Source organism: Glandiceps talaboti, chromosome 9 (assembly GCF_964340395.1).
Source record: "Glandiceps talaboti chromosome 9, keGlaTala1.1, whole genome shotgun sequence".
NCBI classification, from domain to species: Eukaryota; Metazoa; Hemichordata; class Enteropneusta; family Spengelidae; genus Glandiceps; species Glandiceps talaboti.
In genome coordinates, this window is record NC_135557.1 from 18,659,811 (window position 1) to 18,686,825 (window position 27,015).

Sequence of the window (27,015 nt, forward strand, 5' to 3'; positions counted from 1 at the left end):
ACTTGTTGACATCATTTTTGTTAGAGTAACGTCTGGGCTATCAGAAAACCAACTGATATTGCCCATGTAGATTTTTCCCCCGCAAATTCAAAGGAGACAGTTTCCAAGCTTAGGTAACGATAGATATAACGATAGATAGATAGATAGATAGATAGATAGATAGATAGATAGATAGATAGCCTTTTTGACAAATAACAGCAAGCATTTGGATCAAAATTTCAAATATTTTTCGAGAAATTTCGACATATTTATTTGTCATGACAAGTGTTTTTTTTTTAAAGTCGAAATTGCCTTCTCCAACGTGAACAATATGATATAATAATATACAAAGGTGGCATATGTCATCATAATGTATAATGTAATGTTTTCAATGTTGCGATGAATGTTAAAGGGAGACACACTGAAAATATGAAGTTAATATCTTTATTTTTAACAAAGTTACAACAATATTTCTACAGTAAAGAATTGGATGAAAAATACCCTATACCTAATGCTACTAGTATAAACATTTCTATGTCCAACACGAACAGTTTTTGAAAGTTGTGTTTACAACTATATTTCGTGTATTCTTTCTAAAGAACAGTAAACAGCACGGAGTGGTCGAACCCAGATTCTAAAATAGAATAAAATATATTTTGTTGCATTCAGGCTTCCATAACCCCTTACTCAAACTAAGCTGTATTACTACTAACTAGACAAATTATCTCAAGATTATGAAATGTCATTCTGCACACGTTGGTTAATAACTGCAATAACTGCATGTTGAATGGTTTGTGTTTTTTTTTAATTTTTTTGTAACATATATTGACTTACTCATAATATTGTATTGAATCACTAGTTGGTAAATGTACTTGTGCATCTTTACACATACTGTGGTACAATAAATCCGATTGACTATTGGTCCATATGCAACTGCAATCAACAGTTTCAGCTTGTTTCTGTACTAATTAGTAATACAATTTGTTGTAGTAGTAGTTATTTGTTTATTTATTTATTTATTTATTCATTTATTGTTATTTATTTATTTATTTATCTAACTTTGACATAAATCAGTCAGTCCACACAAGTGATGAGCATCTATAAATGTGGACCCAAAAACAAATATACATAAAAGTAAAAGACAACCATTAATACAATACAAAATAAACGAAAACACCTAAATTATATTAAGTGACACTTTGTACAATGACAAACTGACATCCAGGTACAGGCACTTTTAGGATGACGTGTAGCTCATGGAAATGGTTTGTAATCTGAGTATCATGTTTTGTCTAATGCTTGTTATAATGACAAGTGAAATATCAAATGACAAATAGTTCCAACTAGAATAAATTCTGATAAAGTAAAATATACTAAAATAAAGAACTCCCATTGCTCGGGGATAATTTTGCCTAAAAAATTATAATTGTCTATGTAGACATCATATTTACCATCAAACTATTTACAATAAACTTGACATCAATCAGTTCCCTTCTGTAAGAAAGTGGAAGCAGGTCAAAGCTTAGAAGACAAAGTATATACGTGATATGATCACTTTTATCATTACCCAAGATGTATTTTGTCCCTGAACTCCTTCCAAGTGCATCAACATATGTTTGGTTGGATAGTTGTATAACGCCAAGATCATTAATATCAATATCAATTTGACAATATCAACATTTGACATGTTCAATTATTGGTATTTGACAGTTTGTAGTGAACATCTTATATCTGGTCTGATTCAGATTGAATAAAACAAATAGTTACATCTAGTGAATCATTACTACTTAATTCATAATTGATGTAATGGAATATTGAAAATAACGTATAATCCGTGTATGAAGGTATAAATCTGTACAGAGGAGCGTAAAATACACGCAAAATGTCAATCAACAAATCCGAAGAATTTTGAATGAACATGGAAATTCAACGGGTGCAAAATAAAATATACTGCAGTGCTGAACAATTATCAACCTCAACAATGCTGGCGTTCCATGACAAATACATGTGACCATTCGTTTAAATTACTGATGCATACTCAGATTCCACTATTCGCTGTATATCGATGTGTTCCTGGAACAGAGAGAGATTGTTAAATGTAGTATTAGACTGTAACACACAGATAACGTTCTTGATGATTATGTAAGAAATTAACATAATATGGGCCGTCGCAGGCAGAAAGGGCCCTTATGTAGATTTTTGCTACATTTTAAGTTAAAAGTTAGACGCGTTCAAACATTGTATCACTTTTCGTTACCCGTGAGTTCGAAAGTGCGAATGACCTTGATGACTCTCGGCATGATGTTTGATCGTTTTGGGTTAATATTTCTTTCTTCTCGAAAAAATGTTGCTCATTTTCGATGAAAATGAATAAAAATAATTAAATTGATAAAGGTTTTAGCATTTATATTTAAAAGCATTAACTTCAAAAGGTGACCATGTACTATATGCACCGTACCATTGGTGAGTGTGTCATTGTTTTTTTATCCTGTTCTTTAATTCTCACTCTGAAATACTAATATATTGTATTTATTCTTCTGAGTGTTCCAGGTAATACAAGATGTAGTTCAGTTTTTAATCCGATATGGCGAAGAAAATGGTTTACTAATGCCGGCAGCACCACGTGGAAGGGATGGGAGGGCCCCTGTATACTTACCTTCAAGCGAGTCTAAGATGGATGTGTACAACAAGTATGTTGAAGCGTGTAGAGACTGTGAACCTATTAGAGAATGTGTTGGTGAGACTTTATTCAGGAACATTTGGCAATCATGTGTCCCCCATATACAGAAGATGGAACCATGTACTGATGTATGCGCGAAGTGTGAACAATATAGAAATAGTATTAGGTTTGCTGTTACTGAAGATGATAAATTAGGAGCAAGTTTAGCATTTTCTGAGCATATTTTGAAGGCCCAGAAAGAGAGAGAATTTTTGAATATTTGTATAAAAAATGCACAAGATGAGTTAAGTGATAGAGAAGTTTTGTCACCTGTAAGTCCATGTTCACAAGATTTATTTTCTGTCCACTACACTTTTGATTTTGCCCAGAGTTTTATGTTACCTCATCAGTCTAGACAAGTCAGTCAGCTTTATTTTTTGAATCCACTACGTGTTAATTGTTTTGGAATATGTAATGATGGTTTGAAATCACAGATGAATTATTTATTTGATGAGTCCCAAACAATAGGAATAGATAATGGCAAATGTCATGGAGCCAATAATGTAGTAAGTATGTTAGATGACTATTTTGATCACCATGGTTTAGGAGAAAGGGTTTGTCACTGTCATGCTGATAACTGTGGGGGTCAGAATAAGAATAAAACTGTTGTTCATTACTTCTGTTATCGCACTAGTATAGGTTTGCATGATGAAATTAATTACCATTTTCTAGAGCCAGGCCATACTAAGTGTATATGTGATGCATGTTTTGGAAAGATACGCCAACTTTATCGTAGAAGTGATGTAGATACAGTCAGTCAGTTGAGTAATGTAGTCAGTAAAAGTGCTAAAATTAATAGTGTTAAGTGTTATATGTGTCAGGGCACAGTACCAACTTTTCAGTGGTATGAATGGGATAGGTTTCTAAATAGATATATGACACCACTGAAGGGGATTAGACAGTACCATCACTTCAGGTTTACAAAGGAAGATCCTGGTTATGTGTATGTCAGGAAGACAGTGACAGACAGTGAGGAGAGGATCTGTCTTGTCAGGAGAGGCATTACATGGCCACCATCTCCAGATTGTAAACCTGAAGTGATGGCAGCAGGTGGATTGAGTCTAGCTAGATTGAGAGAATTGCTAAAGCAAATAGTTCCATATGTAAGAGAGCCATACAGACAGGTATTCTGCCCCGAGGAGTAAAATGTTATAGTCAAAAACAGTGTCAAAAAGGCAGTATAACTTGAGTACCATATGATTTATCAGTACAGTATTGGAAGCAAGGGACAAGAAAATTATGTCAGTATGTCTTTCTTACATTACAATTTGCATAAGGTATGTTCTCAAAGTGTCACATTTCATTAAAAAAACTACTTTCAATCAAAAGGTCACATTTGATATAATTTGTAGACAGATGGTCCAATGCAAGACATTCACATATATTGTTATATCAGGTCATCATAGTATAAGGTACATGTGGTTCTCATGTTCGGAAGTATACTCTGTATTACAATCATAGCATTTATAAACATTCAATATATATTGTCACTTTCAATCCATATAGCCATTTAGTTCATTTACAATTGAAAAGTGAGGAATGATATTAGAAGGATATCTAATTTTGATGTCCAATATTTATATGACAGGGTTACTTTTATTGTCACCATTTAACCTTTCGCCCTCCACCTATTCTCATATGTTGACTGTAATACACAAATATATAGCCATAAGATGAATTTCACATTTCAATTGTAGATTTATTTTGTTTGAGACAGTTTATGAAATTTAAGATTTCTTGTACATATGAATTTTTTTTTAAACTTATGATACAATGTACATGTACACACGAAAGTAATGTTTAGAATGTATTAATAAGGTTTCCTTTACATGTTTGAACTCAGGTGCGGTGTATATGGTTGCCATGGCAACAATTTAATTGCCATGGAGACATATAAGAGTGTTGTGATTTAATATATTTTTTCAAGTGTATACATTTTGCAGTTTTCTATAGTAATTATTCAATAAACTAATTGTTTGGTATTGAATCTGTGCTAGTGAATCTTTCCCCCCCCCCATAAAATAATGGAATGATCCAAAAACAAAAACAATAATTATCAGCCCACATACTTCTCATTGTAAATAAAATTACCCATAAGAATGATTCCAACTCGTAACATTATCATCAGTTGACACTCCTATACATTCACTATACAGTGCTTACACAAGGCAATAGTAAAAGCTTTTGTCAAAATACAAAGGTCAGAGGTCACATCTTTGGATGGGCCAAAATGGTAGTTTTAGGCCGTTTTCAGCAGAATCCTTTCATACACTGAAAATTAGCCATATAAACTATCTAAAAATGCAAAACAGTCAAAATCGAAAATTTTCGACATAAGGGCCCTTTCTGCCTGCGACGGCCCATATATCAAATTAAAACGTACAAGTTATATTCCCGAGTATTTGAAGTTATACCAACGATAGTGTGTGATCAAACTAAGCTATATACAAGTTATATTCCCAAGTATATATATCGTGAAGTGGTGTTTTCAGAACATACCTTTCCATCATTTACAAATCCTTTGACGATGTCTACCAAAGCATGAAATGTAGGGCGATGTTCGGGTTTCCGGTTCCAACAGGAAACCATCATGTCGTTCCTGGTAACAAAACATTAAATTATACACGTAAACTGTTTGTATAATGTTCGGGAATGTAACGCAATTAGAAACACAGAATATACTCTAAGTACTTTGTGTAAAAGACGCAGTATACTCACAGTTCGGGTCCACATTGATTTTGTCTGGGAAGTGTGGAGCCTTTCTTGATTTTACTTGCTATTGATGCCTGTCCAATGCCTTCAAAGGGTGTCAAGCCTGAAAGATTAAACGAAGTCATATATCACTTTATTTTTTAACATAACCATGTGAAATATACTGATCTCTGTTTGATATCACAACAATATGAGTATACCTCTCTTTCTATCAATCTTACTGTTACTCCTTATATTATACTTCCGTGTATCTGTAGGCACATGCAAGTGACACTGGGTCACCCATCAGTACCATGGCCTTGTATATTTCTTGTTGTTGTTGTTTCATATTTTTCCCAAAAACGTAGCTTATTTTGATTTAATTCCAAAAGGTACAATAACGGATGTCACAAGGTCATCATTAGCTATACATATTTTGGTGTCAAAATGGTGCAGTCCTGAATAAAAAAGAGAGAAAATCACGTGGAATACATACCCAAACTAACTATCTCCCATACCACTACTGCAAAAGACCACACGTCACTGCATGTCGAGAATTCCTTCTTCAGAATTGACTCTGGTGCCATCCATCCATTTGGTGTTTTATCCTTTTAATATGGGAAACAGATATTCACTGTATTTCACCTTCAGTAAACTTATTCAAAATGATTCTTGAGTTATGAATCTCTGTCAAATATTGTTCATACTTCTGGTCTATGTACCCACAATGCATAGAAGTATACTCATATATGACCAAAATGTTCATCAGCTTGGTAGATCAAATGATTTACAAAGGTTATAACACACAAACAGTTCAAAGTTTTAGTACTGAACTTTCGATCTGTCTTGGTCGACTTTGAACTGTTGTGTTTTATAAACCTTCTAAATCATACTTATATATTCACACATACAACTCAGGCAAGTATAGAAAGCTTTAATTCTGTAAACCCCAATTCATTCGAAATGGCTACGTGACATTAACTATACATGTGTATCAAATGAATGACAGGCAAAGTTGAACGAAGTATTCCCCCCGATGATTGTAAACAAATTGTCATTCTGTCGTGCTAATGACACTAAATATAGATTTGCACAAATTGAGATATGACATGACTATTACTTGACCTTACAAATGTGTGAAAACTGTCACTTCTTCACCAGCTAGATAAGTATATCTACATACCTGCATTTTCTCATATAACCTCGCCACATCAACAGCATTACTGGCATAACCAAACTGAGAGATCTTACAAGTCAACGAATTTTCTACCATCACATGTTCCGCCGCCAAATATCTATGTACAACCTGACAGAAAGACAACCAGAAATAATGTGGAAAATATGCAAGATTGCTTTCAGTATTGATATTTACATATATATTGCAATATAATCCGAATATGTAGGGGTTCTTTTAGATAATGATGACTATATCTTGTTTGAGTATTAATTACAACGCCAGTACATGAACAGTTCTAAAAAAATCATAAATGGTAAATTCCCATCATTTACGTACATTGTTGTCCGACAAGTATTCCATTCCCTTCGCAACGTCACATACAAATGACAGAAGTTGTCTTGAAGAAATACCACCAGGATCACCACAGACAAATTGCCGATTGTCTTTCATAAATACCTTTAGGTTTCCGAAAGTGAAATATGGCATGATGAGATAATGTGGAGCTATGGAAAGTTAAAAGTGAAAACAAGATTATGATATCATGTCGTCGTGTTTTGAACGTTCATAGGAGCAGATAAAACATTAACAGTTTTAACTTATATAGGGTACCTATTTTATCTTTTCCTTTGATATATGCATAGATATTTATCGATCAGTCTGTCACATGATACAAATGCAATCAATAAATCATTATCAGTGATCATATATCTTCTAATTGGTAAATCAATGTGTCAACTAATTAGTCACATGCGCTGGAAGTATCAATTAAAGTATCATAGTGCATGTGACTTTAAAAGTGCAAGCGGTTAAGCATGTTGCCTATTTTAATCTTGACGCAAACGGACGAGAATTGAACTTGTCTACAGTGTACTTTTTGTTTACTCTGCGATAGATGTCGCCGTTTATGACAAGAATTAAGACTTACTATATGGTCACGGTTAATACTTCCACAGATATAACGGAGGGACCATCGTGTTCGCCCTTAATCTTTTCCAGTATAATTGTGAATAAGATATATTGTAAGAATCGAATGTTATATATTCTTAAAATGACAACATCACGGTGCTGAAGCTACGTTACAGACATGTACAGTTATTCCAACTCTAATGCAACGTACGTACTAAAATGTTCCCTGGCTATATTTAATATTTTGTTTAAAAAGCACTTACCCGTCTTTGTACAATATCCAAGGAGATTGATTATATTTGGGTGACCTGACATCGATTTAAGTAACTCAATTTCATTCAGAATGTCCCCTTCATTATTACCAATGTTGTCATCTAGTGTGAGATTAATCTCGTCAGTGAAATGTACACTTTAAAACTCATAAATAACATTGTACAGTGCTTACGAATATTATCAGTAATGGACAACCGTTACCATCAATTTGAGGGCACTGCCTTTCCCAGCGAAGACCTTTTGTCTATTCCCTGATATTGACAAAATTCGAAACTATCAAGATATCATAAAGGATAGTTTTTACTCACCCCTTGACATCTTTATAGCAACTTTGATGATACCCTCTTTCCCGCCAATGTTTAATGCCTTTCCCTTGGCTATGCGATGGAACATTCCATTGTAAATGATACTGTCTACTTTCAAATTATTTTTTGGGAATTCAAGTGCCTTTTCTCCAAGTTTCATGTACATTCCCTCTGCCCTTGTGGTTGATAGGTCAGCATAGGAAGTTTCATCGCTTAATACCTGCCATAATGACATGCATTATTAGCAGCTATGTAATAATCGAATTACACACACATTGTGCAGAAAATAAAGAACTGAGTAACAATGAATAGAATTAAAACACAATGAATCAGATAAGTCTTTGCATACAGCTACATGCAGGGAAGTTCGATGACATTATTATAATTATATATTATTGTAATATTTTATTTCTTTAACTTCACAGTATCATCATGTCTATCAGGCCACAAACAAGGATTGAATCATTAGATTATTACATTTAAAGGACTCATCCGCGACGTCATCAAGAGGAAAACGTAAACATGTATCACGAAGGTCATTTCAAGCAAAAATACAGAGGTAAAATATGAATGAACGATTAGCCGATATATATATATATATATATATATATATATATATATATATATATATCCGATTTTAGTCCGAATGAGCTTAAATGGGCTTACTTTTAAATCCACTTTTTCAGATCTCAATTGACTCTTCTTGTGTTCTTTAGATATGTCCTCGTATTGCACTTCGATATCGTCATCTGTGTAAAAAAAAAGTAAAATACGTTGCAATAAAAGATATCTATAACACAATTGCACAAGTTATTCCAGAGAAAATATAATCGACTAGTATTGTTATGTTAGCCACTATCATGTTCTTCAATGATTCTTTAGTGAAAAAGGGTAGGTTCAGTCTATACTTACCTTTGAGATCTTTCGGCCTTATGACTTCATATGGCTTTGCCTCCAGTTCAACTCCTGTCAGTTCAGTATCTGAAAACAAAGAATAGAAAATATTGTTAGAATGCGTCGTACTCTGTGCACACATTCATCCATGCTGGCTATGTCAACAGTGTTGACATCATGAGTAGATAAAGGCCATGAATATTTTTTGTCAGTGAAAGTCTGAGTATATAACGATTATACATATTTAACTTGCTATGGCTTTCATCTCTGATTACAAAATCACGTTCAGATTATAGCCTGTGTCACTGCATGTAGCATAAATGAGGTGCAATAACAGTGTAGTTGGAGTGATCAGTGACAATGTTTGCGCACACGGCTTTTGAAGTACTGAAAACCTCAAAAGCCATGTGCACAAACATCTTTCAGTACCCTGAAGTACCAAAAGATACTCTGACATACTCGCAGGCTACTGTGAACCAGTGCTTTTACTCACGATGTTTACTAATGATACATGGTTCTTTGCTGCCTATATCTGTGCATGACGTAGTCATACCTTTTGGACTGTTGTTCACTTTAGCATTTTAATTATTTATAAAAAAATTAAACTGAATGCCTCCCAAAAGGGAAAAACCTTAGGCTTTGTAGGATATATGTGCTTTGTCATGTTTGATGTGCCAAATTGTCTGGATGTGAAGTTTGTAATCTTAAGATATAGCTTAATTACTGAAAATCATTAATTGAACAAATTACTCATTTGAAGTAAAACCTATGTCGACGAAATGTTCGCATTGGTATGGTTGATATGTACCAAATTATATGAAATCTGAAGCTTGCATTCCATAGACATGGCTTAATGACCAAATATCATTAATTATGTAAATTGCTCATCGAAGTTAAATACTATGACAACAGAACATGTGTGGAAGTTGAAGAATGTTCCAAATTTTGCGGAATTTGAAGAGTGCATTTTCTTTAGATATGGCGCAATTAATTACTGAAATTCAACAATTATGTAAATAACTCATTAGAACTAAAACTATGCCATGTATTTATAGAACATGTGTGGTTTGCCATGCTTTATGTATGTGCCAAATCTTATGGAATTTGAAGGGTGCATTCTTAAGATATAGCCTAATTGCTGCAAATTATTAATTATGAAAAATATTCATTTAAACAATAAGCTATATCAGCAAACTTTAAAGGACATATGTACTTTGTTATGGTTAACACATGTACCAAATGATAGTGAATTTGAAGTGTGCATTCTTAAGATACAGTTAACTAAAAACTGTAATTTTGCAAATTGCTAATTATTAAAATTCAAGTCATTAGCATATGCAAGATGTGTAGCAAATTCCACAATAATCATTGTAGTAGTTATTAAGATACCGTGTCAACACAGAGAGACAAACAGACAGACAGACAGACAGACAGGCAGACAAACAAAACAACCCTTACGGGAGTTAAAAGGCGGTATTGTAGAAAACAATTGTAATAGTTAATAATATATTACATGTGAATACAATATTTAGTACACTAAATATGCCTACCTTCACCACGTTTATTTTTATCGTGTCGACGCTTTAATAATATTACCAATAAAACAACGACTGCAATCACAACAATCACTGTAGTTATTGTACCAGCTAACAAACCAGTATTTGATGATTTTCCATTCTTAACTTCTTCTGAAATCAAAGATATTTGAATGTCACACACTATTTATCACATGGTGTAGATATTTTCAACGATAAAATATGCCTCTCCCATTAATTAATTTATCAAAACAAGAAGGTGGATTTTTTCTTGTCTATTTAGACACAGGTTTTTTATTCTTAGGGTGTACATTAACTTTTAATAAATAAAATTATTCATTGTCTCATTGACTTTTGATATGTAATGTACAATTTGTTATAAATGCGGAAAGAAAACTGACACGTGTACTTATTGTGTCACTTTTCTTTTCCTCGTTTTTAACAAATTATACATTACTTTATGGCGAGTTTTTTTCATTTATAGCAAACCCAAAAACTAATTTATAAGACAACAACAATTTATTTAGCGTTGACCTGACCGATAGCTAAAAATTAGCCCTTTAACTTCTTTAAGCATAATGTATACTTACCCGACGTAGCGTAAAATTGAGACTGATCACATATACCATGCAGTTTACAATATACAATTCTGTATGTCGCAGTTTTATGGTTAACTGTATATTCAGTAATGGCAGGATCCACACAGTCATTCTCAACAAGCCAGTCACCAGTGTCAACCAATACTTCAACTTTTATACATACAAAGTCAGGGTTTTCATAGAGAGTCCAACTTAAGATGCCAGACTTGACATCAAAGTTTACTACTGGTTTACCTATATATGAATATACAAAGTATATATATTACAGCTTTAAGGTCTGATTGTCAACAGTTTACCACCTCTCATTGATTATCAAACTTAATTATCATTGCGTGTATATGACAACTCACAACGAACCTATGCAAGAAGCAGCAATAACCTTGCCTTATTTTTCATAAACATATTAGGTATGCACTTGTGTAAAAATCATAGAATACCATGTGAATCATACGTATGTAACATTCGCAAGACGTTAGACACAATGAGGCTCCGCTCCGGAATGGTATACATAATATAATGTAATAAGTGAGCTCACCCATTAAAACACACACGTGCCTCTTTACTAAACTTACAAGACTTACTAAAACTATTGCAGTTGGATTATGTGTACATATGATTACTAAATGCGTTAAATTAGGTAGATTACACTCACCATATGTTTGAAACATGTTTTCTGTGGAATAAAATCCTATTCCAAGGCTATTCCCAGCTCTAGCTTTCAAGACATACAAGGTGTTCTCCATCAGACCTGTAATTGACAATTGTCTCTCTCTACTTCCTTGTCCATTTGAAGGCCATGGTAACCAGTCTGACTGTGTTGATTCAGAATACTCTACATAATACATTGTGTTATCAGGTTCACCTCCGTGGAAACCTGGAATGATTTCGATTGTCAAGCTGTCATAGCTTCTTGATAGTAATTCTATATCCACCGGGGCTTCAGGTTTGCCTTTAATAAACACATTAAATCCCGATTAATGCTTGGGTTCTTTTGGTATCATACATAGTCTAATTATTACGTTATTGTTATGTTGGCCATGGACCTAGATTACAGAATGGTATGGATTGCAGTCACATTTTAATGCACGCGTACATAATACAATGTAAGCACTCTACACATGCATTGTGCCTGTTCACTCTATCGAAGTTTGGTATCATAAATTGGTAGGTATGCATGTTGGTACGCGAGACCATAATATATAGAGATTTGAAAAGATAGGTCGATTTCAAAAGTGCTATGATCGGATGACGCAATATTCATACTTAAAAGAGCGATAACTACTAATATGATTGACATATACATATCATAAATAGATAAATAAATGTTTTATACATGTTCCACATTAGATAGATGCAGTGGGTAGATGGATAATAGCTGATAGCTAATCCGCAAATGTCAAGTGTCGAAATAAATATGATGTACAGGTATGAAAATAAACTCCAGTTGCGACGTATTTTCAACCGATACTATCTATTGTTATATCGGTGTTAAACATACTATGGGCTGATTAGAAGCAAACGTTTCTTGTCCAGTTATAAGTATCAGATCTTCTTTACTTACTTTTTGCCTCTAGCGTTATGGAGAAATTAACATTTCCTATTTCATTTACAGCCTGACATGTGTATATCCCATGATCACTTCTTTCCGTGAAGGGTATTAGCAGTTTACTCTTAAAGACTGATCCTTCTTTCGTTTCAATTGTAGATAGTTTCCTATCAACAACCTCGTTTCCATCTTTGTACCATTTAAACGTTGCTTCAGGATTACAGTTAACTTCACAGATCAGTAATGCTGGGTCACCTTCATTTGCCGCTGATCGTGAATTTTCAGTTGCGTTTACAACATATGGCGAATCTGAAATAAAGATTACTCTTGACATTTCATCACATTACCAGAACTTACGTATTGTAAATGTGTGGTTACTGTTGGTCGTCCACAGTACCACTAGTACTAAGTTAACATGTTATTATATTATCCAATGTTGCCAAGGTTTTTATCTAGCGTAATGTACATAGAGTATCACGATACTCGCAAAGCTAGGTGAAAGCTGAGCACCACATACATAGATTAAATGTCAGTGTCTCCACTGTTAACTGTATTTGTTAATATTTTATAAGAAAAACACTGTGCCAAATGTATACAAAAACTGACTGATATTTTATTTTTCGAATCTTTAATAGCATCGTTACAACTAGCTTTCACCATATTCTACTTAAATTCATTTTCATTGGTAATACTGTATGTATGTATGTATGTATGTATGTATGTATGTATGTATGTGTATGTGTGTGTCCGTGCGTGCGTGTATGCATGTATGTATGTATGTATGTATGTATGTATGTATGTATGTATGTATGTATGCTTGCAAGCATGAATTGTAAAATATGCATCAGCGCACGCCCATGTTTGTATATATGAGTGTGGTGTGGTTGAATACATACAATAAACACTAAGTAGGATTTCATTTGATTCCACGCCATCGTCATTGAATTGGTCATTTCTGCCTATACATGTATATGTATCCTGGTTATGGTATGGAGTCAATATAATGATCAGCTGTTGTGTAGTGACCTTGCCACCATTAATCCCATTAGATTGTTCAGCAGATCTCAGTGTCTCTCCATCACTTGGACTCCATAATACACCATTCTTATACCAGGAGATGGTAGCTACTGGATTACTACTTTCTGTTGTACAGGTCAATGTTAAGGTCGTGTCTTCTTGTACTGGATTGAACTTGTCAGCTGATAGGGAAACACTTAGTGGAGGAACTGAAAAAACAATAAGTTTGGCTACAAATATGTGAAACCATCATAATCATGGACGACAGATGAAGCCCGGTTATTAATAGCGCAATCGTCGCGAGTTAAATAATGATCTATTGGATAAATTACATAGACATGTACTGTATCAAATTTGAAGTAATTTTACATAAGATATTGCCTAACAACCACAAATTATTAAACATGCAAGTAATTCATTAAGATTCTGAGCTAAGCTATACTGCATCACCAAGGTATGCGCCAAATTATATGAAATATATAAAATTTAAAACTTGCTTTCTGAAACATTCCATAATTTAAAAAAAAAATACATACGTACGTCCGTTCGTGCTTGGTTACATGCATACATACGTGCGTTTATACGTATAACCAGCCAGCCAGACAGCCAGCCAGACAGACAAAGAGACAGATATTTATGGCAAAGTCGAAATAATTATTTTCTTAACACTCAACACAAAATTGACAATTTGTATAATGCAAAAATCATTTATTCGTTACCAAAAAGATTCAAAATTTAGCTTGTGTATTGAAGTAAAGTGTGCACAAACTATTATACTCACAGTAGACATTGATTCCTTGGTTTGCTGACTCTACGTTTGTATTCATAGCAAATTGACTGTTTCTTGCATGACATTGAAATTGTACACCATTGTGAGATTGACTTAAGGTGATATGTAGTTCCTGTCTTGTTTTTTCTCCACCATTGTGACTCCCACTGGTTGTGAAAGTCTTTATGGTTTCCGTTGGAGTACTTGTCAGAGATACATCATCCTTAAACCAAGATATGTCAGCATGTGGATTACTACTTTCTGTTTGACAGACCAATATCAAGACATCACCACTCTTAACAGGATTAGTGTACCCAGTAAGTGTCACAGAGGATGGTTTGACTAGATTTAAAAGAAACCGAAAACAATTATCATCATTATGGAAACATATGTTATCATCATGTTCCTGCATTCCATAATTCACGAACACAATTAATTTCGTCTTTCACAAAACTACAGTGAAGGCACCATTTCAGAAAATTACACATCTTGTTTTGCACTCAATTAAATCATTTAAATCTTTTCATTTTTTTATAAATTGATAATGTCATATTTACAACTAACTGCGTTACACATATAGTCAACATACGATGCACTGTGTTCTCGACTACAGACTATACTTGATAATCTATATACAATACACTGTTATTACTTTGGTGCCAGATTGTACTTCATTTGTATTCTACTTACAATACACTGTGATCTCTTTGATGGCAGACTGTACTTGATTTGTACTGTAATAACTATTCTTTGCTTTACACTGGTACCGTGCTCCATTGTGACTTGGCTTTAGAATGATATTCAACTCCTGTGTTCTTTCTTTCCCATTATGTTCACCATTAGAATCCTGTACAGTATTTGTACTCTCACCATTACCACTATTCCATGGACTACCATTCTTATACCAGGATATCTCAGCTGCTGGATTACTACTTCCTGTTGTACAAGTCAGAGTTAATGTCTCATCTTCTTTTCTAGGTGATGAATATCCACTGATAGTTACAGATGTGGGAGGAACTGAAAGGTTTATTTTAAAAAAAAATATTTGTTTAACATATACAAATCATGTTTTACTCTCTGGGCCAATAATACACATAATGACATAAAATATATAAACAACAAGTCATTGGGAATGACATAGCCCCCGCTATGATTGGGTTTTAAGGAACTGGCAGTTTATGTTGTCATTTTCTTGATATCTCTACTCTGATCACGCAACAGCACTTGTGAACCTAAATCAAACAGACTTAGATAGTTTGTGTCTGTTCGTTGGACGTGGAACATGCCTACTCATGTTGTGTCTTCTCGTTGGACATGGGACATGCCTACTCTTCAAGATGACATGATGGAACAATAAAGGATGGGTCGGGTATGGGGGTGGGGCCTGTTCATGCATGTCTGAGTTATGGCTTTGGACATAAAACTGTGTCAACAAAATCGCTGCCAGGTAACCATATCGGATTGTATCACAACGAAAATGGATATGCACATGTGTGTCATAGAACACTGTGCTAATACCAACTTTAAATGAGATCTGTTTAAGCATGTCTGAGTTATGGCTTTGGACATTGAAAATTCGCAAACAAAATGGCTGCCATGCAGCCATATTGGCTCGTATCACCACGGAAATGGATATGCACATGTATGTCATAGAACACGGTCCTGTGGTCCTAATACCAACTTTGAATGAGATCTGTTCAAGCGTGTCTGAGTTCTGGGTTTGGATATGGAAAATTCGCAAACAAAATGGCTGCTAGGCGGCCATATAGGATTGTATCACCACGGAAATGGATATGCACATGTATGTCATAGAACACGGTCCTGTGGTCCTAATACCAACTTTGAATGAGATCTGTTCAAGCGTGTCTGAGTTCTGGGTTTGGATATGGAAAATTCGCAAACAAAATGGCTGCTAGGCGGCCATATAGGATTGTATCACGACAACAGTGAATATGCACATGTATATCATAGAACACAGTCCTAATACCAACTTTGAATGAGATATGTTCAAGCATGTCTGAGTTATGGCTTTGGAAATGGAAAATTCACAAACAAAATAGCTGCCATGCAGCCATATTGGATTGTATCATGATGAAAATGGATATGCACATGTATGACATAGAACACGGTCCTAATACCAACTTTGAATGAGATCTGTTCAAGCATGTCTGAGTTATGAGTTTGGACATGGAAAATTCGCAAACAAAAAGGCTGCTAGGCGGCCATATAGGATTGTATCACGACAACAGTGAATATGCACATGTTTGTCATAGAACACAGCAGAGGAGGCTGGAAGGGGTGCAGAGCATGATGGGTAAACACAACTGTGAAAGCTCATTACGCAGCGAGCCGCCATTGTGTACACTTCGATGTGTGGTACGTTTACAGTGGTGGTTGGCTCAGTGCTCACCAGCCGTATTTTGGGGCATTTTCAACTCGCCGTAACTTTCACAACAATTCATGATTTTGGATACTTTAAAAGCGAAAATCTCGACTCCGTGCTATAAGAATCGATTTCGGAATTATTGATTGGATTACTGTGATTTTTCGGCGATTTCATGAAGAATACCTGACTCCGCTAGCTAAGGTCGGAAATTTCGGCCCGGTTTTTCACCCAAAATTTACAAATGTTGCAAAATAGATGTATTCTTGTGTACTTTTAAATGGCTATTGTTAGAAATAGACAAGGTCTGTTCAAGATTTTCGGTAGCAAGCGGGTGATCCGACCTAGAGTCGAAGGTGACCTCCATTGACAAGTGATGTGAGTGACAGGCGAGCTTCTCACAACTTGCTCAACTACTACAGTAATTAAAATCACCGTTCCATTTTCATCATTGACCCTACACGAAAGGGTCTGTTTTCGCACATGTTGAGATATTTTCAAGTTAAATGTAACTTGCCAAATTCGATATCACCCTGCAATCGTGTGTAATAGTGACACCAGAATAAAGGCAACTCGCGTAAGCAGGTCGTATTTTTGAGTGCAGCAGTGTCCTGAGTACAGCGCCTCGACTTTACTCAGTCTACCTAACTAAAACGTTAGATGTCTACCTACCAAAATACAAACATTTGCTCAAAACATAATAAATAAATAAATAAATAAATAAATAAATAAATAAATAAATATATAAATATATAAATAAATAAAATAATAAATAAATAAATAAATAAATAAATAAATAAATAAATAAATAAATAAATAAATAAATACAATAACAACAAGACGTTGGCCTTTTTATTATAAAGTTTTCTATTGCCATAAATTGTGCGAGTCTCTCAGTTTCGCATATTTTAATCCGACATGGTTTTGCTCACTTGTCTGGCAACGCGACAAACATGTGTAGCGAAATGTGTTCAGGCTACGTAAATTGTGGTAACGTATGATGAGGTATTTTTGATCATGTAAGCATTGCGAAATATTATATAACTAGCAAGGTAGATGTAATATATGCAATTTTGAGCTGGAATGACGAAATTTGTAGATACCGACATATAACCTTTGATATTTTGAGTGATTGGCATGAAAGCCATGTGAAAAGGAAAATATTCACTACATGGATCCGTATTAATACGAGTGTTTTCTGAACATATTAAAGCTTAGACATAAAATAGGCCTTGGTTCGAGGTCCCAATATTGTCTATCATACAAATTTGTAATACATGACGTTGCTGTACATTAATTTCTTTAACAATTAGTTTGTAAGATGTAAGCTAAATTATTTCTTAAGAAAGTGGTTTACGTTAAATTACATTCAGGTCTTTTTCTCACACAAGACAAATTTATAGAAGTCAACACAGAGATGGTTTAATACGAAACAAAATGTAACATGAAGAACAGAAGAAAGTCCAGATTTGGCACAGCAAATCGACTAGCCATAGCGACGAATCTGAAAATAAACAGAAAAATGACTTGATAAGAGTGAAAAGGGCAATATTCTAAGGATACAAGAGAAAATGCTGAAAATTAGTGTTACGGGTATAACGATCATTACACGAAACGAGAGTGTCAATAAGCACACCCGGCCAGCAAGTGTAGGACAGCCGTCAACAGCCAAGCCACTTCGCGTGTTATATGCATGTATAGTATACGTACGCACATACGTACTCACAATGGGTCGCCATCTTGAAAACATCCAAAATCAACAAAAAGTAATGACAATTTATACACATTATAAAGTGGGGTATTCGGGAGATCGCTGCAGAACCACGAAATTCATGACAATAATTAATAGAAAAGTGACAAAAGCATACATAGAAACATAATTTTGTGTTAAAACGACCGAGGTGAAATACCCGGAAATGTAGATATCGATAACATTGACTTGTCGAGTACCAAAGTTTGTGTTCGTTTTAGACACGTTATAAAAACTGAAAACACGATTACCATGTTGCATTACACTCGTAATGGTCATTTAAAAAAATAGTGATCGTCTGAATGAAAGAATAATGGCACAAATGGTAATAAAACGGATAAAAGCATGAGATACTCACTGAGGTCATCAGCGTATGCTCTATCGCGAAACGGTCACATGGGTATCACGTGAGACCCTTCCGGCCTCCTCTGAACACAGTCCTAATACCAACTTTGAATGAGATCTGTTCAAGCATGTCTGAGTTATGGCTTTGGACATGGAAAATTCACAAACAAAATGGCTGCCAGGCAGTCATATTGGATCGTATCATGATGAAAATGGATATACAAATGTATGACATAGAACACGGTCCTAATACCAACTTTGAATGAGATCTGTTCAAGCATGTCTGAGTTATGGCTTTGGACATTGAAAATTCACAAACAAAATGGCTGCCAGGCGGCCATATCGGATCGTATCATGAAACAAATTGACGTGCATATGTATGCCATTGTATGTTGCTCCTGTACCAAGTTTGAAAAAAAAAATAAGTCCAGGCATCTCCAAGAAACGGCTCTTGACAGACGGACTGACGGACAGACGGATACACAGACGGATGGAACCCAATCCTTAAGTCCCCGTCCCGGACTTCGTCCGGTTGGGACTAATAAGTACTATACAATAAACAATATGACTAGGTGTGGAGTTTAGTTTTTTAAATTACAGTACTAGTGTAGGACACATGTACAATATATAAATTTGTCAGGTTAATGAATATATAGACAGTGTTCAAGTCAAAGAATTAAAGAGTAATAGGATTATCTATTATTAAATCAATATGGCTGTTTAGTTACATAAAGAAAATATAAACGTATGTGACTCATTAATTTAGATGAGTTTCATAGCAAAAGTTTATATCGCCAAATTAGTAAAACAATTACTTAATATGTAAATAGAGCTCTCATATAAACTTTACTTGTATCTCTGCACATTCCAAAGGTTTATTTAGTGAGCTGCAGATTCTTGATATATTCAAATTTAACAAACTTAACTTTGCATTTTCATGATTTACGACTTATTGAAGAACAAGTTATCTCACCATCTTACAGATTATTGCACTCCATTAGTTCATGATTACAGTACTGGGTTCATGATTAGGGGAAATCTCCTTCTATCAAGCTACAGTAATTAATACGTACTGAGGCAAATTTGCAATAACTTACAGGTATAGTGTTTGGGCACAGTCTACCACCTGGCATCAGATCATGATTCACTTAACAATACACTCATTTAAAGACTATATCCATTAATTGTATTTTGTGTATTTAATTACCTGTCTATTTGTTCTGTATTTATATTCATTTTACACTTCCCGCTAGTTACTAAGATTTAAGTGTAACTTTATAACATTCCAATATTTATTCAGACTCGGCTAGCATTATGCTATATTTCTGACTCTCATTACCTAATAACATGTATCTACTTTATATTAGAACTGTACTTTTTTTATATATTGGTAAGAAACTGTATATATTGTTTAATTTATGGGAAAAGCAATACTATTTTAATTATAAAAACCGACTTTTTTATTCTTTAATTCTTTTGTTTTAAAAAAGTTTACAGTTTGTTATTTATAGAAACGAAAATACTAAAATTATTCTGCTGTAACAAATCGCTGTCCAACTATTTATAAATTTGATTGAAATTAGCAGGAGAAATTCACACTGATTTTAAGTACATATTCAAAGAGAGGAAAATATTTAACCAAACATAACATTAACATTTAAAGTATATTCTTTCAATATGACGATGACTTGTAACGTTGGTAAAATTAGTGTAAGCATAACCTTCGAATCAATGTACTAGTATGTCTAACATTGTTGTTATCTTCCGACATAGTAAAAGTCAATACCACAGCAAAATATAAACCATAATGCATTCAATACTTACAGTAGACAGTGAATGTCAGTTCACATTCCGATGGATTAGATAGAACATCATTGGTGACTTTACATGTGTATGTTGCTGTGTTGTCACTCTTACCAATTGATAAGTCATATGTTCTTTCAATAGTATTACCATTGACTGATTGTGTTGGTGGCAATGGACTTGATGCCTCATTTTTATACCACTGTACTATAGCTGTGGGTTTACCATCAATAACTTCACATGTTAGAGTTACGCCAGTGTTAATAAGATGATAAGAAGGTGTCCCAGAATGAGGAGATGGAGACCGAGTACAGGTTGGTTCACCAGGGGGGTCTGATAAAATAATGTTTGAGTGAATAGTTAGAATATAGCAGTAGTCACTCTTTCTATCGATTTGAATGTAACTGTAATTAGTCAATTATTACTAGATACACACTGACAATCCCATAGTCTTTTTACACATCGAGACATAGTCGGACATATTGTTTGTCGAAAGAGGCTGTGTACGGATGCAAAACGGAAGTAACAAAATAGCGCCCCTCTTCTTACAGCAACAAAAACGGCATCTCTTCTTCACCACTTTTTCTTCCGAGCTCACACACCTCCAATCTTCCGTTCAAAGCAGTCTTGGCTCCCTTGGTAATACCAGCGCACGTCATCAGTTGTTGGGCGTCCGACGAGACTGGGTGTCGTTGACATTCCCTTAGGTGAAACATAGAGCACAAACTATACCTCTGTTTAGTTGTATAATTATGAAGCAAAGTGTAGAAGAGTAATCACAGTGTTTTTGCAGGAGCTTATTCTAGAGTCGACACAAGATTGAACTGCGGGACAGAACTCCGCACATCTCTCTAGACCCTCTTTGATTCTGTCCCTGTATTAACCATTTCACCTCTAACATACCACTTTAAGAGCAGAATATAAATGACGTTATTATATTGGGATTGTACAATTAACAATAACCCGAAATAGAACTATTCACTTTATGTTTGACTATTTACGTAATTATGAGCTTGGTACCGGTCTCACTATATAACGTACCTAAGCCTGCTTCAACTTTAGCCAATAACATTGCCAAACTATTTATATCAAATAAAACCGCAATTCAGGAATAATATATTTTGTAACGAAACACTAGCTTTAGCAAAGGAAAAAGCATTTATATTGTGACATGTTACATTTGCAGCATAACATTCACGATCACATGGTGACCATTTTGTCCAATACTTTTGATTATAATTCACTGAGAGTGAAATAAGGATGTATGTATATACTCACAGTTCACAGTAAGTGTAGCAGGGTTAGATGTAGCTGTTGTACCATAACCATTATCAGCTACACATCTGTATTCACCATCATCACTCCTAATAATGTTATGTATAACTAATGATCCACCAGTTACAGTATACTTTGGTAAGTTGGTTTGTAAGACACTACCATCCTTTGTCCAGGTGAAAGTAGGGGTTGGATCACCATCAGCCTGACAGGATAATGTTACAGATGATGTCCCTTCATTTGGTGACATACTTGACGGATGGCGAGTTATTGATGGAGGAACTGTATACGAAAGACATTTATATGACACATAATTAATCATACACGCGCCAAGGTTGCTCCTGGTCTTTAACATATTGTTTATAAAAATCTACTATACCCTTTTTAGCTGTAACCAATTAGACCGTGAACTATGAGAACTTAATGCGCGGCATCACGAACACTGTCTTTTTATTAGTTCTGTTTGATATACATGTGCTCGTTACAAAGAGAGATTACGATTTACCATGAAAAACCTTTCATGAAAATATTGCATAGAGTGTCTGAGAAACAGCAACGACAACAACAACAACAACAACAACAACAACAACAACAACAACAACAACAACAACAACAACAACGACGACGACGACGACGACGACGACGACGACGACAACGACGACGACGACGACGACGAAACCATATTGATAATTTCACATTTAGATTATTTCTTTATACATAACTAGTCTATTGACATACATGCCTATAATTACCTTAGACCACTTGTTCTGTGCAAGGTGTATTTGATAGTAATTCTTTCAGAGACCAGTGGGTTTGGAAGCTTAGAGTACCATGTACAGAAATGCTGTGTGAATTGCAATTAGCTTGAGACAATAGTCATGAATATTCATTACCCCGTATCTCTCTTTGTTGTAAGACAGCTTATCCTGGTGCATTTTGGGATAGCATCATGTTTGTAGTTTTAGACAAAGCATGGACAAAAGGATATATGCATGTACGTGCTATAAGTTTGCCTAAAAAGTGAACTAGTTTTCAACAAATCAAGCAATTGTGGTGGCAGGAATGGCTTGAAGAATATAGCTAGTAGAGACCAAACGGCTGATAAATGAAAAGGACCTTGTTTTAAGATATGTTTCCTTGTTTTGTATGGTAAGTACAGATTCCTGTTCTACAAATGTAAAAACTAGTCAATGGACATGCACTTGTTCTATTTTCTGATTTGAGAGTTTCAAGAGCTGTTACAGTAGCTGTTTCTATATCTTTTATTTCATGATTTGAGGGAAACAGCTTGGCTATTTTATGCCAGCATATATGTGCAATATTGTGCTGCCTTCCAATATATGTAGTATGTTTTTTCTCTGCTATATAAACATTAACAAATACATGCATGATTCACTTACCTTATGCTTGTCATACCGATCGAGACGAGTAACTTATTTGAAATGAATGTGATTGAAAATAAAAAAAAATAAAGAATGTGATGGAAAATTTTCAGTCACAAAAAGAAATGCATATGGTGATGTAAAAATACGCAAGACCAAATTGAGAAAACAGGAACTTGAAATATGTTATATTCTAATATATTTGAACATAAATTTCCTTTCAGAAAACAGCTTAGAGATACCTAACTGTCTGGACAACTCAAACCATGGATAAATCCACCTTTTTCCAGCTGTCCCTCCAGATCATCCAAAGTGAAAAAGGAATGAGTGATCACAATTTTCCAGAAGAGTTTGTCCAGTATGTACAAAGTCAAAGACAAGTCATCTGGAATTTACAATGACATCAAATTTTAAACAAAAAACCCAGAGTTCAGCCAAGGACTATTTTTAAGCAAATCTATCTGCTATTTGACCAATTTAATACTTGTGTTCAGAGAGGTATTTTAAAACTTGTTGTTTCTAAACATACATTTTTCAGTAAATAAAAGTTTAAAAGGATGAAAGTTTGGTTTTTATTTAGTATTAACAAAATTCTTTTTCTTGTCTCAAGAATTAATTTTCCAGAATATTCTTGGGACATTAATTAATTTTCCAAGTCTAGAAAGTGTGTAGAAATTCAATGCTGGCCTATAGAAACCTATACGCTGACCTATAGACATCTATAGGCTCATATATGTCTATAGGCTGGCCTATAGAAACCTATAGGCTGACATATAGACATCTATAGGCTGGACTACAGAAACCTATACAAATGTAGGCTGGCCTATAGAAACCTATAGGTTGACCTATAGAAACTTTTAGGCTGACCTATAGATGTCTATAGGCTGGCCTATAGAAACCTATAGATACCTATAGACTGGCCTATAGAAACCTATAGGCTGACCTATAGACATTTATAGGCTGGCTTATAGAAACCTATAGGCTGGCCTATAGAAACCTATAGGCTGGCCTATAGGAACTTATAGGCTAGCCTATAGAAACCTATAGATACCTATAGACTGGCCTATAGAAACCTATAGGCTGACCTATAGACATCAATAGGCTGGCCTATAGAAACCTATAGGCTGGCCTGTAGAAACCTGTAGGCTGACCTATAGAAACCTATAGATACCTATAGGCTGGCCTATAGGAACCCATAGGCTAGCCTATAGAAACCTATAGATACCTATAGACTGGCCTATAGAAACCTATAGGCTGACCTATAGTCATCTATAGGCTGGCCTATAGAAACCTATAGGTAAAACGTCCCAATTCTCTACAGGATCCTATAGGCCGGTCTATAGACATGTCTATAGGCCGCCTATAGGATATTTCTGTAAGGGTAGTCGTTTCGCCCCAGCGGTTTGGTCGTTTCGCCCCATAGGTTTGGTCGTTTCGCCCCATGTGGTAAACAATGGTTATGGGTTAGAATACGCAGTTTTGAGACAGTGCTTTCCCACGATCGAAACATTACGGCCACATTCGTAAAACAAATTACGGTATTTTTTTCAGTTTACTACGTAGTATCTCCTGTTACTAAACCAAGTAATAAACGCAAAAAAATCGACCAGTCCCACTAAACTAAATTCTCACCAATGTATCTATACTTTGACCATAGACACTTTATAGTGTGAACACTTTGAATGCGGCTGCACTGAACGCACTTGTGTACAAGCACAGATAAAGGATACAAAAATTCGTAACGCATTTTGTTTCAAGGTGTGAATGGGTATCATACACATCTGTACGCTTATAAATCTTTCGGAGGAACTCCACAAAGCTCATGTTTCAAACTTTATTTTGAACTAAAAAAGCAAGTGAGGCTTTTTGCGGAACAAGAAACACATGATGTTTGAAATCGGTGCAATCGGTGTTCTACGTCTGGTTGTAAAAGACCTAAAAGAAAATGCGTCGATGCTATCGGTGTTCTACGTCTTGTTAAAAGACCAAAAAGAAAAAGCGTTAATGGGCCAGAACAATATGTGACAAAGGTGTTACGTTTCTGTTCTATATCCTTCGCCGATAATAGATCCGCGTGATGACGGCAAAACCCTGTTTATCATATCTTAGTACGATGTCTCTTGTCAGACTTATGTAGCATGTGTAGTGGAGTGACCAACGTTTGCATTTCGTTAGTTTCCGTGAATTAGTACGAAAGACCACCTTATTAAAGACTCATTTGAAATAGCAATCGAGAATTATGATCGACATCATGAAATTAAAAGACAAGTTACATGTACATTGCAAAAAAGTCGGAATGATCGTCCGTACTCATGGACTAAGGTTCTACTTCAACTTCAAGTTGACCTATAAACACGGCACGTGTCAGTGGTTTTCATCATTACTTGGTTTAGTAACAGGAGATACTACGTAGTAAACTGAAAAAATACCGTAATTTGTTTTACGAATGTGGCCGTAATATTTCGATCATGGGAAAGCACTGTCTCAAAACTGCGTATTCTAACCCATAACCATTGTTTACCACATGGGGCGAAACGACCAAACCTATGGGGCGAAACGACCAAACCGCAGGGGCGAAACGACTAAGTAGGTGCGAACTGGCAATGGGCCGAACTGGTTATGGGGCGAAACGACCAGACACCGTTTATACACCCTACTACTCACCAGAAATAAATCCAGTCGAGTCTGTCTTCGGGAAAATGAAACAAACATTGCCATCACCACATATTCTTAAACTTATTTGGCGCGATTTGCACATTCCTTAGTAAATGTAATGGAACTCCTTTCGTGAGATCACATTATTTGATGTTTCCGGGTGCTATATATGTATCGAATTCATGGACATGAATTAGCCTGCACTTCGACATCAACATAACATTTTAATTTTGAGTTACTTGGTTGAAGAATTAAATTGAGAATCAATTATGAAAAATGGGTGGGAGGATTGGATTATTTGGACCTAAGATACATACCATTATTTATAACCTGGGGCGTCAGGGGAATCTTAGGATGGGGGGGGGGGGCACTCAAAATATGTTAAGCTAGAAGGGGGGTTTCTCAAAAAGTGAGGAGTGAAGGGGGTGGGGGTTGGATATATATAACGTACAGAATATCACAGTGTAGATTATATGTTAGTCATTGAATGCATACCATGGTGATTTAGTGAGCTGAAAATCTCTGACCAGTTTCATTGCACAGATATTTATAACTAGTAAATTACACTGATTATAAATAGTAAACAAAATTTGAAAACAAATAATATGGTAATTTATAGCTAACTGTTCATCGCATGATGTCCTGTTACATGAAATGAATGTATAGATATACTGTATTTTGTCATTATCACATAAAAAATTTAAATCGTATTGCATGCAATATACTTTTTGTCAGTGTTAGTTTTCTTAAATTAACATTTCAATTGTGACTCTTTTAGCTTTAGTCCTTGAATTTGAAAACAAATACTAGGGGCGCGAGCCACCCCCCTCCCCCTTCCTGTACCCACACTCACACTGCTTCCTTTGTTTTGAATCTAAATTTTACGCAGTATTGTTGCTACCTTGACATGTTAAACTAGCACCAGAAAGCATTGTTTTAGTCCTTGAATTTCAAAAATCTCCAGGGATGCGAGTGGGAAACTCCTCCCATACCCACCCCCACTTGAGTTCCT

At 35.1% G+C, this 27,015-nt stretch overlaps 1 protein-coding gene across 3 annotated transcripts in view; it reads right to left on the reverse strand.

Annotated features, from left to right (window-relative positions):
* Window positions 1–409: 409 nt before the first annotated feature.
* Window positions 410–27,015, reverse strand: part of LOC144440250 (fibroblast growth factor receptor 2-like) — a 136,790-nt gene continuing 110,184 nt past the window's right edge. Inside the window, exons 2-20 of one of the 3 annotated variants that reach the window (XM_078129582.1) lie at window positions 21,970–22,248; window positions 20,713–21,024; window positions 15,101–15,427; window positions 14,423–14,752; window positions 13,521–13,850; window positions 12,640–12,933; window positions 11,731–12,027; window positions 11,070–11,312; window positions 10,495–10,632; window positions 8,963–9,031; window positions 8,717–8,799; window positions 8,054–8,270; window positions 7,736–7,846; window positions 6,903–7,069; window positions 6,573–6,695; window positions 5,886–5,997; window positions 5,417–5,513; window positions 5,198–5,297; window positions 410–2,052 (exon numbers count right to left, since the gene is read on the reverse strand). In XM_078129582.1, coding sequence (XP_077985708.1) covers window positions 1,999–2,052; window positions 5,198–5,297; window positions 5,417–5,513; window positions 5,886–5,997; window positions 6,573–6,695; window positions 6,903–7,069; window positions 7,736–7,846; window positions 8,054–8,270; window positions 8,717–8,799; window positions 8,963–9,031; window positions 10,495–10,632; window positions 11,070–11,312; window positions 11,731–12,027; window positions 12,640–12,933; window positions 13,521–13,850; window positions 14,423–14,752; window positions 15,101–15,427; window positions 20,713–21,024; window positions 21,970–22,248 — 3,683 coding nt within the window. In that variant the 3' untranslated portion in view covers window positions 410–1,998. The remainder of the gene's footprint in view (window positions 2,053–5,197; window positions 5,298–5,416; window positions 5,514–5,885; window positions 5,998–6,572; window positions 6,696–6,902; window positions 7,070–7,735; window positions 7,847–8,053; window positions 8,271–8,716; window positions 8,800–8,962; window positions 9,032–10,494; window positions 10,633–11,069; window positions 11,313–11,730; window positions 12,028–12,639; window positions 12,934–13,520; window positions 13,851–14,422; window positions 14,753–15,100; window positions 15,428–20,712; window positions 21,025–21,969; window positions 22,249–27,015) is intronic. The other 2 variants (XM_078129581.1, XM_078129579.1) reach the window with 2 other exon arrangements.